The following is a 17,693-nucleotide window of genomic DNA, read 5'->3' as shown; positions in this document are numbered from 1 at the left end:
ACCTCACCTCTCATCTCCTCCCATTGGACCCACCTCTCCCTGGTCCTCCCCGGACCCCCACCCCCACCCCCGCTTGAGCTTCCCTTCTCTCTCCGTAGTTGTCTCTTTCGGTCTTAGTGAAGTTCTGTCCTGTCTTGCGTTGCCTGTCTTCGTTTCTTCCCCTCTCAGTCTCCTGTCCTCCTTTGCAGACCTCAGTGCTGCTCCCTACCTCAGTTTCTCGTCCGTCTCAACCTTCAATGCAGTGTCAGCCCATGACCGAGGCTGGCTCTGGCCTGGCCCTGCTGCACACTGGGACCCCACTGGACAGGGAGGAGGTGCTGTGCTAAGGCCCTGGGCTCTAGATGCAGGTGGAGGTGGGCTTGCCTGGGCCCTCAGGAAGTGGCTGAGCTTCCAGCGATTGAGTGGGTGTCGTGGCTGATGACGGCCTCTTCCGGGGATGCGTGGCGGGCTGGCCCAGCCAGCCCCTGTAAGTGGCCAGTACAGGACCCAGCCCTGAGGAAGTGCCCACCCACAACGCGGCTATCGCATCCTGGGGGACCTGCACAGATTGAGCAAGAAGGCTGACTCGCTAAATGACTCTCTGAATCAGCTTTCCCGCTCTCAGCTTCTCCGAGCCTCAGGGCAGGCAAGCTAGGGAGGACCCCCAGAATGTGTGCCGCCCTCCGGCCAGCCCCCGCCACCCCCACCACTGAGTCCCATCCTGAGATCACAGAGACAGGACCAGTTCCCCTTTCTTAGAGAAAAAAGGCTGGAGTGGGGTAGGGGGTGGGGCAATCAGAGTGCCCACGAGCCTAGATCAAGCCTTTCCAAAAATCCACAACAGCCGCCTCCCTGGTCCCAGAGAATCAGCTCCCTGTTCAGGCCCAGGCTGGCCGCAGGTTCAGGGGCCACTCACTGGTCTAGCAACCAGAGGTGCCTCCCCCTCGTCTCCTTTCCATTTCTGCCCTCTCGCCTTCCTCTGCCCAGCCAAGTTCCAGCAAGCCAGTTCCCACCCCTCTCTGGGCCTCAGTGTCCCCATCTGGGCAGTGGAAAGTTTGACTCTCTGAGGCTGAGCCTGCCCAGAGACGCCAAGGGTTCTTGTGTGAGTGAGAGTGTGTGTCCCTTCCCTACGTGCCCTGGGCGGGGGTGGGGGTCCTGGGGGGCGTGAGGGGGAGGGGGTGCAGCTAGCCCAGCTGTCTACAAGAAAATTGCTCCCTTTGAAGCTGCCACGGGGGCCGGGAAGCCTACCCCCTCCCTCCCTCCTTTTCTCCCTCCCTCTCTCCCTCCCTCTCCGCCCCATCAGCCCCCTCCCTCCTTTCCTCCCTCCCTGCCCCCTCCCGTCGGCCCGCCCGCCCAGCCTTTAGCCTCCCTCCCGCCGCCTCTGTCTCCCTCTCTCCACGAACTGCCCAGGAGTGAGCAGCTGCTCTCTGACGGCCCGGACGACCTGGACGGCCCGACGAACAGACGCACGGACTGCCTGACACCCAAACCTGCCAACTAGCCAACCTGTGCCCTGCAGCTTCCCCTCCCCAGGTAGGGCCCCTAAGCCAGCCCCACGCTGTCCCCACGCTCGCCTTGAGCTGCCTTCGCTATTTCATCCCTGAGTCCGATGACCCCTCACCGAGATGCCCCCTACCCTGCTGCCCACGCTACCCCTCCATGTCCCTACCCCTGCCCCACTGCCCGCTTACCGCCCTCTCCTTCCCCCAGGCTGCCTGCAGATTCCCACGGCACTGCTGCAGACTCCTGGTCTGCGCCCCTTCATCGCCACCCTGCGGTCCCCTTGGTCCTTGTCTCGTTTCTGCCTCTTCTCCCCTCCCTCTTCTTCCAGGCGCCTTCTCCACCCCCCTTCCCTCTCCCCTCTGACCTCGCTCAGCTCCGCTCTGTGTCTGCCCTCTCTGCCTCACCCTTGGGGTTCTTGCCCTTGGCTGCCGCCCCAGAGCATCACAGAGGCATGGCTGGATGGCTGGCACCCCAGCTCTGCCAACAGTTCTCTCCCTTCACTGCAAGTCCCAGGCGCACCCTGTACTCCCACCGGGCTCTTCCTTGCTGGGGTGGGGGTGGGGTTTGCGCCTGGCCCAGGTCAGAAGGACCTCTAGGCGCACACCAGAGCTCAGCGCTGGGGAGAGGTCCCCACTTTCTTGGGGCAAGTCCTTGGCGTGGGCTGAGAGACTTGGTTTCCCAGGCACGCCCAAGGCACCCTGCCCGGATACTCCTCGCTTATCCACAGGCTAATGCCATGCCTCCACCTCCTCCTGAGAGAGTTGTTGGTCCACGGAGCCCTGGCCTCTGGGGCTCTGGGTGGGGCCCCCTGGGTGGCTCAGTCCTGTCTGTCCCCTGAACCTCCTTGGATTGGGACTCAGAATGGGGGGGTGGGCAGAGAGAAACTCAGGCAACTGTGCCATGTTACCCCGGACAGGCTTGGCTTGGGGCCCCGGAGGCCTTCTGGGGAGCCTCAGTAAATGTGAGGACACAGGCTCACTTCCAAGCTGAAGTGAGGGATGGGTGAGGTTCAAGAGCTCCCTGACTAGATGCCCTGTCCTCCAAAGGCAGCCCCCAAACTAGGGCATGGGGCATGTCTGGAATGGAGAGAGAGTCCCAGGTCTGAAGCAAAATGGAGCTGCAAGCTTGCCCCCCAGGGCCATTTGAGAGAGGAAGAGTGGCCCCTGCCGGTCCCACCCAGCCCCATCCACTGTACAAAGGGAGAAACCGAAGCCCAGAAAGGGATAGGAAGCTCTCTACCCTCGCACAGCCAGTCAGGGACAGAGCTGAAGCCAGGAACCAGGGCTCCTAACTGGCAAATCCTGGCTATTGACCCCAAACCACCCAGGAAACCCTCAAAGTCACTTGAGCATTGACGATGATAGCCTGTGGGGATCAGAGTGGGAAGTGGCAGGGCCATTGGCCCCAGTCCTGCAAGCTCCCAAAATGGCTGGCACGCTGAGGGGCCTGCCAGAGACCCAGGAGAGGAGCAAGAGGGAATGGAGCTCCCTGGGTGTGCCACTGAGTGCCTTGGAAGGTTGGGGGATGGGAACACCCCCCTCACAGCTCCATGGGCGGGACTGGGGCCTGGGTACTGGTTAGTTAGGGCTGCCTGAATTGGTTCTGCTGAGTGGAGCAGGAGGCCCAGGGTCCTCCAGGGCAGGACAGTGGGTGGGGGCGGGCGGGGCAGACCTCGCTCAGGCCAGGGAGATTGTTCTCAAGTCTTCTTCAGGGCCACTCAGGTTACAGATGTGGCCAGGCCTGTCCTGAGGGGGCTCCTGCCTCTGTGCCCTCGCCCCTCCCGGGGCTGCCAGTTCTCTGCCTCGTGGAGACAGATTGGGATTGGGACAAGCTGGAAATGCCCGGGCTTCCCTCGGTGCCAGGAAGGAAGGTTCCCCTGGATCTGCATCCAGGGGTGCGGGTTCCTGCGAAGTGAGAATGTGTGTGCGCAACCGCGTACATGCAGATGAGCACCTCCTGGTGACATGCAGCTGCCTGTGCCATTCCCCACCCGGGGAGAGCTGGTGCTCCAGCAGAGGTGCCTTTGTGTGGAACTTGCCCATGTCTGGCTACCATGGGGCAGCACAGTGAGTCTCTGAGGGCAGGACTGTGTGGGTACGTTGAAAGGAAGGTACAGGGCTGCCTCCAAGGCTGTGCAGCAGGAACAGGCTGGGAGCCAGGGAGCAGAGAGGACTCCTGTAGCGAGCCAGCCAGCTGCTGAATGGCTGTCCTGGCCACCCTGGCCTGCCCACCCGCTGGCCCACCTTTGAGCCCCAAGGACCCAGGTCACAGTGGGCATTAACCATTGCACTGCTTTTGTGCCCTGCCCCGGAGCAGGGACCAGGGTCTCCGTTGTGTAGATGGGGAGTCTAAGGTCCAGCCCCTTCGCCAATGGGTCTGGTGGCAGTTTTGTGCTGGCTCATTTTAGGGGCCCAGAAATTTGAGGTGCCAGCCCTCTGACCATTGTCCAGGATGATTTAGGAGCATCAGCCTGAATTCCTCCCCAATCCCACCAGTGGCCCTGGCTCACTGAAAGAATGTGAATTGGAAAGGATAGGAGGAAAGGGGATGTTTGTAAGACATGAGTTTCCTTTCTTTAGCGACGTTCTGTAGTCACTCAAACAAGACCACAGAGTGTCCCTTCCAGTGCCAGCGTCAAGTCCCCAGAGGAGGGATTTGTAACGAGCCCGCATGTGACCATTTCCAAGAAGGCTTCCCATTCCTCCCTGCTCCCCTGCTTCCTGGGCCCACCCACTGCCATCCCTCCTCCACTCCCTGGAGAAGCCCCATGGAGACAGCGCAACACAGGCCTGTCCCAGCAGTCACTTGTCCTTGGCCGCCTGGGGACATGGCATGGAAGAGCTGCCATACCCAGGGCCTCCCTTGGAGCACACAAGCAATGGGCAGCAACCCAGGCACCCAGACTCCCAGCCCGGCCAGGCACTGTCTGCTCCACCCTGGGCATAGCCCCAGCCCAGCCCTGGGGCCTCTGAAGCCCCACCTGCTAGGCCACTGGGCCGTTTGTCCTACGGGTGGCACAACTGGGGCCCCTCACCTTTCTTGCTCATCCCCAACACCACAGATAGTTATAAAGATCTTCCCACACCTGCCATGACTCCCTCCTGATCCTCCTCATCGGTTACCCCAGAGTAGGAGAGCTTGGTCCCTGCCCTGAGCTGCTTGACCCCCACCCGCCACACCTGTTGGCCCCACTGGTGGGAGAAGACACACCTGCCCAAGGGCTTGGCTCAAATCGAGGGACTGGGAGGTGATGGTGGCTCTCCCAGGGTACCCTGCCGTGAGCTGTGGGGAGGGGTGAGCATGGGCTCCCTCGGAAGGCAGACAGAGCCGGGTCCTGCCAGCTCTGCCCCTTCCTGTTGGGGCAGTCATTGCCCCTCCTCTCCCTTCTGTCCTCTTCTGCTCGGACACTAGGACCCACACCTTGATCACCCACAGAACCCTGTCTGTAAATTTCATCTTAGAGGGAGCCAGTGGGGGACAGGCTGAGGGTACTGCGCTGGGGGGATGGGGAGAGTGTCTGCTCAGTCCTGCCCTGGGCCTGAGGCCCACTGAGGCTAACTGACCTGCCTCATGGCAAGGCCCTTCTCCAGCCTTCCAGAACCAGCTTCCCAGTGCTCCCTGGGACTGTGGTTCATTTCCCCCCATTCCAGATGGGAAGTCTTGGGATGAAGGATCTTCCTCCGCCCCCCTGAGCCCACAGCCTAAGGGTCCCCCAGGGACCCCTTCATTCCCTCTCTGCTCCAGGTCAGGGAAGCTCCAGGGGTGGCTGTGGAGGGCGCCGTCTCGCCCAGAGCCCACAAGCCTCAGCTCCCAGTGCAGCCTGCAGAGCAGCACCAGCCCTCACTCGCTGGCAGACCAGCGTCCCTGATATTCCCGAGCCCAGTGAAGGTGCCTGGGGACTCAGATGAGCCGTGCCTGCCCCCTCCCTGTGGTGACACATCCCTCAGGTTTAAGGGGGAATCCTCAGCCTCCTTGCACCCAGCTCTCCCAGTCCACGGAATCTGAAAGCTAAATTTAGCAGAAACACCAGCCTGAGGCTGAGCGGCCGGATGAGGGGCGGTGGGCTGGGAGAGGTCCTAGACTCCGTGTGACTCTCAACTCACCCCTGCTTCTCCCACAGCAGCTGCCTTGTGGGGAGTGGGGTGAGGCGGATGGCCAAGGGGAGCATAGTAGTCAGAAGCCCAAGTGGCTGCAGGCTTGGGGATTTGGGGAACAGAAGTCGGACTTGCAGAGGGCAGAGACAGGCTGGCTCTGGCAGCCCTGTCCCGGGAGACAAGGGAAGTCCAGGAGACCAGTGCGACTTTGATCCTCTCGCAGTCTGAGTCCCAGCTCAGCCTTGACTATGGTCCCACTGGCCTGAGAAGCTGCCCAGCTGCAGGGAGGTGGGCACCACGGGAACCCTGAGAGGGACTGAAGGGGAACAGGTCCCGGGGCCTCTGGGCTGGCTGCAGAGAGCTGAGTCCCACCCCAGCCAGAGCCCCTGGCAGAGAGCAGGGGACCCAGTGCAGGGAAGGGGCTGCGAGAAACCCTGGGCCCAGGAAGGGGAGGGGCAATGGGGCCTCCCTCCAGGGGGCCCTGGTGCTCTCCTGCCCAGGGAACAGGGCCAACCCCCCTTGCCTTGGCCTGGCTCGGTGAGGGAGTGAGGTAGGTGGGGCCCCAGGCTCTGGAGCCAGGCTGAGAATATCTCCCTATGGGGTCTGGCGCCTGCTGGGACCTAAAATGCCGGGGGGAACTTCCCTGGCCCAGCTGAGATGATGGCTTTTCCAGGAGACTTCCCTGCAGATGGAGGCAGAGGCAGCAGGGTTGGGGCTGGCCTGATGGGTGCACTGAGGCCAAGGAGAGGCGTCTGGCTCTGTGGGCAGTGGGGAGCTGCTGATGGTGGCAGCCAGAGAGAGATGCCATGTTTCCAGAGGATTCATGATCCAAGCAAGAGGGCACAGGACCCCAAAGGGCCCTGCTTTCCAACAGCATCACCTCCCAGCTTGGGTGAGGGAGCTGCCAAAGAGTCTTCTCCAGGCCCCTGGGGCTGGTCTGGCCCCCTGCACAGTCCAGAGAGGGTGGGATCTTGCAGCTTTGGGGCCTGCAGCAAAGTCTACAATGACAGAGAGTACAGCCAGACACATGGGCAGGTAGACAGACGGTGGAGTCCCAGCTCTACCATTTCCTCAATGTGTGGCCTTGGGCAAGAGTTTTGGGTAAACTCTGAGCCTCAGTTTATCCATTCATCAAGTGGTAAAAACGGCATTCCCTTCTTACTGGAGGGCTATGTTAAGAAATCACTTGAGTCCCCTGCCCCACCCCTTGGAGGTGATAGCATCCTCCCTCTTCCTCGAAGGTTCTAGATCGTGGCAAGGAGGAGCTCAAAATTTCTTCAGTGAGTGGGGGGAGGAGGACGGGCACACAGCTCAGGTGTGGAAGGACCAGGAAACCCAGGACTCCCAGCTGACCTGGGTCATCTGCTGCCTGACTCCTGGCATGGCAGAAGTCCAGTAGTTCAACCCTCCTGCTTTCCAGAGGTTTTCTGATGGGAAAGGGGGTAGATGGCTCTCCTCAATGCTATGGGGAGAGAGGTCTGGCCCTGCCACCACCAGCCACGTCGCCACCTCCCCGGTGCCAGCCCTTTGCAGCCGATGGGCTGGCTCCCTGCTGGTTCCCCGCAGCCTCCGATGCCCCCAGCCAGGTCAAGTCTGTCCCTGAAGGCTGCCCAAGCACAGGACTCATCTCTGTACAGTCACCCCAGCTGCGCCAGGGTCATAGCAGGCAGGAGCTGCCCTGGCCAGCCACTCTTAGGCATCTGTTCACCTTGTAACCTGGACAGCATGCTGAGGCAATGGTGGTGGGTTCAGGGCTGCCAAGGTGTAGACGCAGATGGAGTAGGGCTCAGGGTCCACCCACTCCTCACTCCAGCCACCAGCGCCTCACACAGTCACCCCCACACACATACACACACATGGGCTTCAGCAGACACATGGGTGGCACGTGCTCCCTCTCTCTGTTTGACACCCAAGTGTAGACTAGAGCCATCAGGGGGCCAATGGGCTGGGGCCCAAGAGGGCAGCAGGGAGCAGCTGGGTGTCAGCCTGGGCACAGCGCCCACTTGTGGGGCAGAGCTCAGGGCAGGCCCTGCCTCTGGCCTGCTGGCTGAAGCTGGGCCTGGAGGGCTTTGGTGGACCGAGGGGAAGGAGGAAGGGTGTCATGCGTTGCCCATCTTCCTCACCCCTCCCCACCCACACAGCCCTAGGGACCTGGTAGGGCTGGGCGGAAGGTGGCACCAGTGTCAGAGTTCAGGCCAGGTTGCTCCGTGGGGCCAGACAGCCTGGGTGAGGCTGCCGGACAGCACCCAGCATGTGTGATTTGGCAGCTGTGGGCCCCACATCTGCAGGCAAGTTCCCAGGGCATGCCAGCCCTCAAGTCCTCCTCTCACCACCCTTGGCCTGGCCTGAATGCCTGGCGCGGTTCCTCCATGTTCTCAGAGACTGCCAGTGTGTCTTGTTTGGCTGTGACCTGGAGCAATCTCACTCGGATGACTGCGCTGGCTTTCAGAGGGCCAGACAAGGACGGCCCTATTGGGTCAGCAGCACAGGCTCAAGGAAGCCCAGCCTCTTCCCTCGCTCACACCTGTAGGCGCCGGGCCTAAGGCCTCACCACCATTTCCATCTCTTTCCTTTGCTCTGAGGAGGTGGGGTCCAGCGAGCTCAGAGCACACTTTGATGGGGCTCAAGGTCCTCCTTGAAGTCATTGGGGACAAGCCCAGGGAGGCCAATGAAGGGAAACTGAGGCCCAGAGGCCTGGGTAGTGTGGGGAGGTGGGGGAACAGGGACTTGCCGTGGGTCTCACAGTATCTGTCCATGGTGGGCTCCTGCTTCCTGCGCCTCAGCCCTGCCTACCTCCTATGTGTGTGCGTGCCTGTGTGCAAACACGGGTGGGGCTCCAGTGTGAGGTGGTGGGGAGAAGGCAGGGCCAGGCTTGGAGAGGGGTGCGGCTGGGCCTATCTACAGCCGTTCAGCCCCCCACCTCGACCACCACCAGCCTCGGATTCCTCCCCCAGGCTCCCTGCATTGCCCACGCTGAGCCAGCCAGCTGGCCAAAGGCCTCCATCACTCCCATGCTGCACGTGCAGGGAGCGCCCTGGCTGAGGCCTGAAAATTCAGGGCCTGGAGTCGCCTGAGCTGGGCTCCAAGTCTCAGGCTGAGTGCCTTGGGGAAAGTCGGTTCCTCTCCGTAGGCCTCAGTTTTCTCTTCTATCAAACGAGGATACTAATTGTGCTGGACACAGGGGAGCCTTCCTCTTGGGCGCCCCCTTGAGGCCTTTCCTGGCTCCTCTGGCTCTGAGAAGGTCTCTTGCCTCCTCCCATGGGCTCGGTGTCTGCTGGCCCCCTCCCCTCTGCATAGTTCTGGCCGCTGAGTCTCATGCCAGTTCCCCAAGGGGAAGTGAAGGCTGTGCCGGGAAGCCCGCCCGGCCCCCGCCCTGCCAGCCTGCCCACTGCCTGGGCCCAGCCAGGAGCAGGGGAGAACCAGCCAAACCTTGTCCTCTCCCTCTGTCACGGAGCCCTGGTGTAGGGCCTCCCAGCCCTCAGCCTCTCTCCCCCTCAGAGTGAACCTGTGCTGGAGCCAATGGCCGGAGGGCTGGCTTCTTTCCCGTGCCCCCCCTCGGCCTCTTTGCGGCCCCCAGACACTGTGACATCAGGCACGGCTGCTCTGAGCGGGCTCACCTCCTCTAGAGCCCACATCCCCTCAGGGCAGGTCCCATCAGCCCACTTGGGGCCCCAGTAGCCAGTCCCACCCTAGGCTGGCCTTCCCAGCGCCTGTCATCCTCTCCCCTGGTGGAGAGGCCTGAGGACTCCTGTAGAGAACCCAGTCCTCCCCGCAGCGTCCCCTGGGCCTGACCAGATCACACCACCACACCCCACCCCCACCTATCCAGGTGGGCTGTGGATCCCAGAGCCTTCCAAAGCTCCCACTGGGCGTTCCATCCCTGACTCATCGCCCCTCCCTCTCCGTTCCCTCTCGCTCCCCTACCTTCACCCTCCCCTTCCTTTTCTCTCCCGCTGTTCCCCCTCCTCCCGGCCCTGGGTGTCCAGTGGCACCCGGGCAAGGGTCCTGCACGGCAGCAGCAGGCTCGGGAGGCCTAGGCCTGCCCTGCTCTGCCCTGGGGGTTGCAAACTCAGAGGAGGAAGGAGGGACACGCTGCCCAGGTAGGTGAGTGGGAGCGTTCTCCCTACTCCGCTCCAGGGCCTTCTGGGGGGCTCCCCTGGGTCCTGCTCAGCCAGCCTGGGGCTGGCGGGACCCGGGGTGTGATCATGGGGTCTCGAGGCTTGAAGAAGCCAGAGAGGCTGGGTGCTCCCCTAGCATAGGGACTTCTGGTGACCTGGAGGCCAGCACTAAGTCTGACTCTCTATGCTTAGGGAAACAGCTGAGCCTTAGGCTCCGACCCTCACTTTGCTATGAGACCTAGGGCAGGCAGGCAGCTTCTCTGAGCCTGTCACTGGGGACTATGCACTCGGGAGGGGTGTCGGGGCCTGCTGGGGGCTCTCTGGGGCTGGCTCTGCAGCTGAACCGACTGATCACTGTCCTGGGCCCTCAGCCTCCGCTTGCCAAACACACCGAAGCCCTGGCTGCCAGAAAGGCTGCTCTGTTCCCTCCAGCCAGCAGCTGCAGATCTGTCCTCGGGATGGTGGGAGCCAGGGCACGCCACATGACCTGCCCAGGGGGTGCCTGAGGAGTGTGGGGGGGCAAGATGGGGATGGATGGGAACCTGAGATGGGGTTGTGCCCAGCCCCACAGCCTGCTGGTGGGAAGACATCAGAGCAGCAGCCCCCGGCAGCCAGCCCAGCCCCCACATCAACTGCGCCTGTCCAGAAAAGCAGCAGGCAGGGCCAAGTTGCTCAGAAGATGCTGGCCTAAAGTGCACAGAGCCCTCCCCCGCCCCGCCAGGGCCTCCTTCCACCTTTGCAGCCAGCAGTCAGGTTCAGGGGGCTCCCCCGGCCAAGACGAGCCCCAGGTGAGGACCTCCCTGGAGTGGGGCGAGTTCGGGTCTGCAGGAGGCCCCTGGCACCCAGCTGGGCTCCCTGCCCATGGATGCACCCAGGGCAACCACAGATACCTGAGCCTGAGAGGCAAGCAGAGCAGGCACATCTATTCCTGTTTAACAGATGGGGAAAATGAGGCTGAGACTTTCCCAGGAAATCCCTGCAAGTAGGGGTGGTGGGAGAGGCAGGGGTGCCTTTTCCTGTACAGTGCCTTCCGGCAGAGGCGCCTCTGGACAGGGGGCGGCCTCTGCTGGAGGAGGAAGGAGGCAGGCAGATGTGGGCACTGGGGGCAGGCTCAGGCAGGGCAGCTTTCCCTCCACCCCCACCCCACTGCCCAGCCTGGGGGGCCTCCAGACAAGCCTGACTCTGCCCGCCACCTTGGCAGCCGCCTTCTCCCCTCGGGTGGCCTCTCGTGGGGGCCGAGTCATGGGCAGAAGGAAGGGCAGGAGCAGATGTGGGCGCCCCGGGGCTCTGTGAGCAGAGCCAGGAGAAGTCTCGTGGGCCAGAGGAGGAAGCCAAGGCCCCAGGGAGCAGTGGGGAGGGTAGGCGGGGGCCATGCCCCCTCCACCTTGCCCCGGGGCTGACCCGGTTCTCTGCCCAGTGTTCCAACTCCGGTGCCTTGGCCTCTCGACTTTCTTAGAAAAATGTGGGTGCCCTGAAACTGGGGGCTTGGGCAGGACAGGAAGCGATTCATGGTCTCCTAACTAAACCCTGACTACACCCACATTTCCTGAGCATGGAGGGGGGGCTCGTCTGGGCCACAGTGGTATCTTCAAATCCGAATTCTTCAAAGCCCGTGGGGGAAAATGGTTGGGTTTCCCTCTCCATCTCCTCCACTCGCCTCACTGACCCCCCAGGCAGATTGCCAGCCGACTCAGTGGAGAGTGTGTATGTGTGTGTGTGTGTGTGTGTGTGTGTGTGTGTGTGTGTGGTGGGGACGGGGTGGGGGGAGGGGGCGCTGCAGACTCGCTAACTGCTGCATTGCCCGCTGAAGCCAAGTCCTGCCTGGGAGCTGAAGGGAGCAGAAGGAGGTGCCTCCTGGCCAGCAGCACCCCCATCTTGCCTAGTGCCTCCTGCCACCCTCAACCCCTCCCTCTGCTGCCTCTTGCCCTGGGGTCTGGCTGTCCCCCCTGAGGGATGGGGGACACAGGCCAATACACACAGAACTGCAGCCCCTGGTTTTGGGAGGGTGGCTGGGAAAGGGCCCAGAGGACGGGTGCTGGTGCTGGCAAAGCCTTCTGACGGCCCCTCCTCCCCCTGGCCTCCCAGGCACACCCACCATGTGGCCCCTGTGGCTCCTCGCATCCCTGCTGGCCCTGAGCCAGGCCCTGCCCTTTGAGCAGAAGGGCTTCTGGGACTTCACCATGGATGACGGACTGCCCATGCTGAACGATGAGGAGGCTTCGGGTGCCGACACGACCTCAGGCGTCCCGGACCTGGACTCTCTCACGCCCACCTTCAGCGCCATGTGTCCTTTCGGCTGCCACTGCCACCTGCGGGTCGTTCAGTGCTCTGACCTGGGTCAGTCCCACGGCCTGGGTGGGGGACAGGGTTTCATGGAGGCGCAGGCCCAGCCTGAGTGCCCCTACCAAGGGGACACACGTCTGTCCCATGGGATGCACATGGAAAGGTGGGGGTGGGGATGGGGTGACCCCAAGCAGGATTGGGGACCCTGATTTCCGTGTGGGAGGGTATCCAGTTGTCTGGTTGCAAGTAAGTGGGGAGCGAGAAGAGCCTCCATCTGCCAGCTCTGGAGCTTCCACCTGTCTGCGCAGAGTCCCAATGCATGTGTCTGTGTGCATGCGTGTCACTGTGCTCTGGGGCCATGGCACTGGCTCGCACTGGTGACGGTGGCACCGGCCCCCAGGTCTGAAGGCCGTGCCCAAGGAGATCTCACCTGACACCACGCTGCTGGACCTGCAGAACAATGACATCTCGGAGCTCCGAAAGGATGACTTCAAAGGCCTGCAGCAGCTCTACGTAAGCCCACCCTGCCCTTCGGAGGCACGGCGAGGAGGTGGGCCGTCTGCAGCTGGGGGGCTGGGTCCAGATGGGGAGTGTGAGAGCGGCCTGGGGCCCACGGCATCCTGAGAGAAGCCTGGAGGCAGCTGTGCTGGGAGTGCCTCGGCTCCTGGGTTACGTGTGTCCATCAGCTACCAGAAGCGCAGGACAGGATCACTCAGCCCAATGCCCTTTTCAGCTAAAAACTTTTAATCTTATTGGCTCCTCCCAGCAACACAGGAAGAACAGATTTCATTGTAGCCAGGGTGCACGTGGGAAAATTGAGGCTTGGGAAAGCGGCGGGCTGTGCTGGGTCGGCAATAGTGGCATTGCCGGGCCTGAGTGCTGGCTCCCCGCTGCAAGCACAGGCGGAGCTGGAGCTCAGACATCTAGCTCAGGTGGCGGGGAGGGAGGGAGAGAAGAGGGCGGGCGGGGTAGGGAGCTGTGCCTTTAACTCTGGTGCCCATGCTGCCTCAGGCCCTCGTCCTGGTGAACAACAAGATCTCCAAGATCCACGAGAAGGCCTTCAGCCCCCTGCGGAAGCTGCAGAAGCTCTACATCTCCAAGAACCACCTGGTGGAGATCCCTCCCAACCTGCCCAGCTCTCTGGTGGAGCTCCGCATCCATGACAACCGCATCCGCAAGGTGCCCAAGGGTGTGTTCAGCGGACTGCGCAGCATGAACTGCATCGGTGAGTGTGGCTGGCAGGAGGGGGTCTGGGAGAGGGGCCTCTTCCACCCAGAGCAGCACCACCATGGCCTTGCCCTGGGGTCCTCATGGAACATTCTGGAGGCTGGTCTAGGGCATGCCCCAGAGCCACAAAGGCAAGGTGAAGAGAAAGCAGGGGACTGTAAAGAGAGGGAAGGGAAAGGGCCAGTGCAGCCAGACCGCTGGCTGGGGACCACCAGGGGCCCAGCCATGGGGGTTGGGCAGGCTGGGGGTCACCCAGCCTTGATCTCTGGCTCCCCTCCATTTCCTCCTGCTCCCCCTGCCCCCTGAGGCCAATGCCAGGGCCAGGGCCCTCGGGGACTAGTGGTCTTGAACAGATAGGAGTTTGTAACTAACCCAGTAAATTAGTGGAACTGCCTTCAGGGGGAGATGTGGGAGTGGGTGATTAGCTGGCACATCAGGCCAGCCCAAGCCAGGAAGCCGAAAGGCCCCGGGGCAGGGGTGCGGGCAGCCACCCAGCTCCGGCTCTGGGGCTGAGGGGGCCTCTCTCCTAGAGATGGGTGGGAATCCCCTGGAGAACAGTGGCTTTGAACCTGGAGCCTTCGATGGCCTGAAGCTCAACTACCTGCGCATCTCTGAGGCCAAGCTCACTGGCATCCCCAAAGGTAGGAAAGCAGCCCTTGCTTCCCATGCTGCCCAGCCTCCAGGGCCCAGGTGGGCAGAGCTGGGGGTGTGGAGCCATTGGGAACCACCCAATCTATTCAGGGAGGGCTTCGGCAGCCCCATCCTCCAACCTGGGGCAGAACTAGGGCCTCTGCTCCTGCCCACATCCGTACCCCCCAACACCCACCCACAACACACGCAGCACCAGGCCCCACACATGGCTTCCCCTCCTGCACTCAGCTCAGGGCACCCTCTCTTCCCTGCAGACCTCCCCGAGTCCCTGAATGAACTCCATCTGGACCACAACAAAATCCAGGCTATTGAGCTGGAGGATCTGCTTCGCTACTCCAAGCTGTACAGGTGGGCTGGGGGTCCAGGGGGGCCGTGCCACCATTCTTCTCTCCTCTAGCCTCTCAGTACCTCTCCTGCGCCCCTTCGCAGGCTGGGCCTGGGCCACAACCAGATCCGCATGATCGAGAACGGCAGCCTGAGTTTTCTGCCCACGCTGCGGGAGCTGCACTTGGACAATAACAAGCTGTCCAGGGTGCCCGCCGGCCTTCCTGACCTCAAGCTCCTCCAGGTGAGAGGTTCTCTAAGACTAGGGGAGGGGAGCAGCCCATGTCCCCAGCACTTCCTCAGCCCCCTCCCCTTCCTTGCACGGGCCCAGCACGGGCAGGGCCCAGGTACAGAGTGGAGTGGGACCTCTGTGCAGCCGGCCAGCTGCATGATCTGGCCAGTTACTCCTGCTCTCTCTGCCTCCACTTTCTCATCTGAAAAGGAGCAATCACAAGGACCCCTCCCTCTGTGCTGAGGAAGAGGAGGAGGAGAGCGGGGACTCCACCATGGACAGCGAGGAGGGTGGGGCACGGGTGGAGAGAGGTGGTGAGGGATGAGCAGGAGTTGGCCTGGTAGGTATTGGGGCTGAAGTTCTCCCTGGTGGGTGGGACACCAGAAAGGCGTGGCAGGGCCTGGGAGTTTGGGGAACAGTCTGGGCATGGGGGTGCACAGATTTGTGGCAAGACAGGGACAGCCCAGGGCATCAGGAAGTGGGCTGATGAGGGGATGCAGGGCTTTGCCCGGGGTTGTCTCAGGGGCCCCTGTCCCTGGCTTGGTTTCCAGTCACATAGGTGAACTTGGCCTTGCCCAGCCCTTCTCTGGGCCTCAGTCTCTTCCTCAGCCCTATTCAAACATGCTAGGAGACCTGCTAGTCCCGTGGGCTGAGTCGGAGCTGAGTCCAGCCGAGTCCTGCAGGGGGCGGGGTGGGGGAGCCCAGCTACAGGGGTAGCGCCGTCCATGCCAGCCGAGCGCGCCCTCTAGCAGCCAGTGTCCTCTCACCCCGAGAGGGCGCTGCTGCAATCTGAGTGCCTCCTCCCCATCATTGGGTTCCTTACCCACCCACCCTCCTGTCTTGTCTGCCCCTCCCCTGGAGAAAGGTTTCAGGGAATTTGGGAGGCTAGAGGGCAAGTGGCACTGAGGACTAGAAGGAAGAGGAGGTCACCCTGCAGGCTCTTTCTCCTCTTGTGCCCCTGGTCTCTGGAGTGAAAGGCTGCTCCCCTGGGGCAGCCCCAGAGCCTGGGGAACAGAGAGGGAGGTCCATCTCACCCACATGGACACCACCACCCCATGCCCCATCCCCCATGCACTCCTCACCTCCCCCCCAACACACACCCCACCTGAGCCCCTCATCCTGGCTCCTGGTCACAAACCAGTGCCTTAATCCTGGCCAACACCTGCCCGACGACCATACCCATGTCTCGGTTTGCTCCTCCCAACAATGGGAGAATCACTTCCGGGCCCTTGAAGGGCTGTGCGGATGCAAGGCAAAGAAATGATGCCCATGAGGCGGCGGACAGCACTCGGCCAGGAGGGAGGGCCTGAGCCCTCTGGGTTCTGCCCTCCACTTGGCCCATCCAGGCTGGAACAGACTCGAGGAGGGTGGCTGGAGGCAACTGGGCCTCTGGCACTGAGCCTGGGCCACATTCTTCTACCCTCAGGTGGTCTATCTGCACACCAACAACATCACCAAGGTAGGCGTCAACGACTTCTGCCCCATGGGCTTCGGGGTCAAGAGGGCCTACTACAACGGCATCAGCCTCTTCAACAACCCCGTGCCCTACTGGGAGGTGCAGCCAGCCACCTTTCGCTGCGTCACCGACCGCCTGGCCATCCAGTTTGGCAACTACAAAAAGTAGAGGCAGCAGCAGCCACCATGGTGGCCTGGGCAGGGTCTCTGGGGAGCACGGCGGATGTCCTGAAGGGGCAGGCAGAGCAAGGGAGCGAAGCCAGCGCCCACTTGCACGCAACCCAGCCCCATCCTTCTTCCCTGGCCCCCACTAGCTGCTCCCTGATGCTTTCACCTGGGCTCCCAAGCGTGCAGGTGGGGAGCAAGGCCCGGCCCCCATCACAAGCTGCCCCTGCCCCCCATCGTAGCCACTCAGAGGTGCCCCGACTAAGCTTCCTTCCCATTCACCCTGAAACCAAATTGTCCGAGGTTCCAGTCCAAGGAAGATGGTCCCTGGGTCTGGGGGATGGGGGCGGCTAGCAGGGATGGAGACAACAGACCCCACCAAGCCCACCCACCTGCCCGGAACACATTCCTCCTTCTCGTGTACTTCCAGCTTCCAACCCTCCTTGGCCCTGCCTGCTACCCCTGGCCTCCCATGTCCCCCCACCACCCTGCTGCAAGTTCATGGCCCATCTATCTGAGCCTCCTTGATCTACTGGCCCCTGGACCAGTGCTTTACCTCTCTCTCTCTCTCTGTCTCTCTCTCTCTATTGTTCTCCCTCTCCTCTTTCCTATCCTTGGGCTGGGTTTGGTCTCTCTCTCGCTGGGCCTCTGCCTAGCCCCTACACAGGCAAGCTGGGGGCGGGGGAGCGGAGAGCAGCCTGCCCTGCCCAGGCCTCGCCCCCGAGCCTGGACAGTCCTGGCAGAGGCTGGCAAATAAAGGCACTGCACCCCACACACGCTCCACAGGCAAGAGGGGGGCACTGAGCTTGGTCAGACCCTGAGAGTCTGCCTCCCGGGAGGGGCCCAGCATTCAGCCAGAGTCCCCAGCACACTTTTCATTGTCCCCTTCCCCCCCATGGCTAGGTGGCTAGGTCTCCCCTCCCCTCCCCTTCCAGCCCCTGGTGGGAGTTTTGAGCAATCACACCCAGCTTGAGAAAGGGCTGCTTCTGAGGTTGGTTGCTGTCTTTCAATTAAAGAAACACTGTGCAATATGGCTCTGTGTGCCGCTGCTCTCAGGGTGGCACTGGAGACCAAGCAGAAAGGGGAGCCACTATGAGCCTTGCGCTTCCTCTTTGCTGCTTTCCCTGCCCTCAGGCAAGGGTCCGGGGCTGGACAAGGAGGCCCTAGGCTACCAGGCGGAAGGCTCCAGGCTGGCCCCTTCCCCTCCCTTCTAGGCACTTGTGTTGCCCCAGCTGTCCTTAGACTGGGCTTAAACAGGCCCAGGTGAGGTAGCACCTGCCCTCCCAGAGACGAGCATTTGCCGAGCATCTGCCGGCTACAGAGCACAAGGCTAGACGCCCCCTCCAGAGAGGAGCCGAGAAATCCTCCAGGGCCCTGCCTGCCTGCTTTGATGGGTTCTGGAAGCTCAGAACAATGATGGATTCCAGCTGTGGTCAAAGCTGTGTGCCGCACCCTTGTCAGCACCAGGGGCCGCATTCCTGGGTGGGCTGGGCTTCCTGGGGATGGGGCAGTGTGCTGTGTGCGCCCACCTGTGCCGGCCGGGCCCGGGATCCTGGCATAGCGTCCACCCTGTGTGCCGGCAGAGCCAAGCCCACGTTGCGGCGTGCTGGCACCAGATCCCAAGAGAAGATCCAGGGCACGGCCTGGGAAGCCTGCTCACTG

The 17,693-nt window shown here is 62.4% G+C and overlaps 1 protein-coding gene across 2 annotated transcripts; it reads left to right on the top strand.

Annotated features, from left to right (window-relative positions):
* The first annotated feature begins 1,351 nt into the window (after positions 1-1,351).
* On the top strand, positions 1,352-17,062 carry BGN (biglycan). Of its 2 annotated transcripts, none has more exons than XM_004443289.3 (8): positions 1,352-1,512; positions 11,780-12,031; positions 12,378-12,490; positions 12,989-13,202; positions 13,735-13,845; positions 14,110-14,203; positions 14,285-14,423; positions 15,838-17,062. In XM_004443289.3, the coding sequence occupies exons 2-8, from the start codon at positions 11,791-11,793 to the stop codon at positions 16,033-16,035; spliced, it is 1,110 nt and encodes a 369-aa protein (XP_004443346.1). In that variant the 5' UTR covers positions 1,352-1,512; positions 11,780-11,790; the 3' UTR covers positions 16,036-17,062. The 2 variants fall into 2 exon arrangements, with proteins under 2 accessions (XP_004443346.1, XP_087283531.1); XM_087427405.1 differs by lacking the exon at positions 1,352-1,512 and adding an exon at positions 9,628-9,676.
* Positions 17,063-17,693: the final 631 nt, after the last annotated feature.

This window comes from Ceratotherium simum, chromosome X (genome assembly GCF_057802395.1).
Source record: "Ceratotherium simum simum isolate JZ-2026a chromosome X, ASM5780239v1, whole genome shotgun sequence".
NCBI classification, from domain to species: domain Eukaryota; kingdom Metazoa; phylum Chordata; class Mammalia; order Perissodactyla; family Rhinocerotidae; genus Ceratotherium; species Ceratotherium simum.
This window is presented reverse-complemented; position numbering and strand designations above follow the sequence as displayed.

Coding starts and splice junctions, on each gene's coding strand:
- BGN (XM_004443289.3), top strand. CDS start 11,791: ATGTGGCCCCTGTGGCTCCTCGCATCCCTGCTGGCCCTGAGCCAGGCC. Junction 12,032..12,377: donor CGTTCAGTGCTCTGACCTGG/GTCAGTCCCACG, acceptor ACCGGCCCCCAG/GTCTGAAGGCCGTGCCCAAG. Junction 13,846..14,109: donor GCTCACTGGCATCCCCAAAG/GTAGGAAAGCAG, acceptor TCTTCCCTGCAG/ACCTCCCCGAGTCCCTGAAT.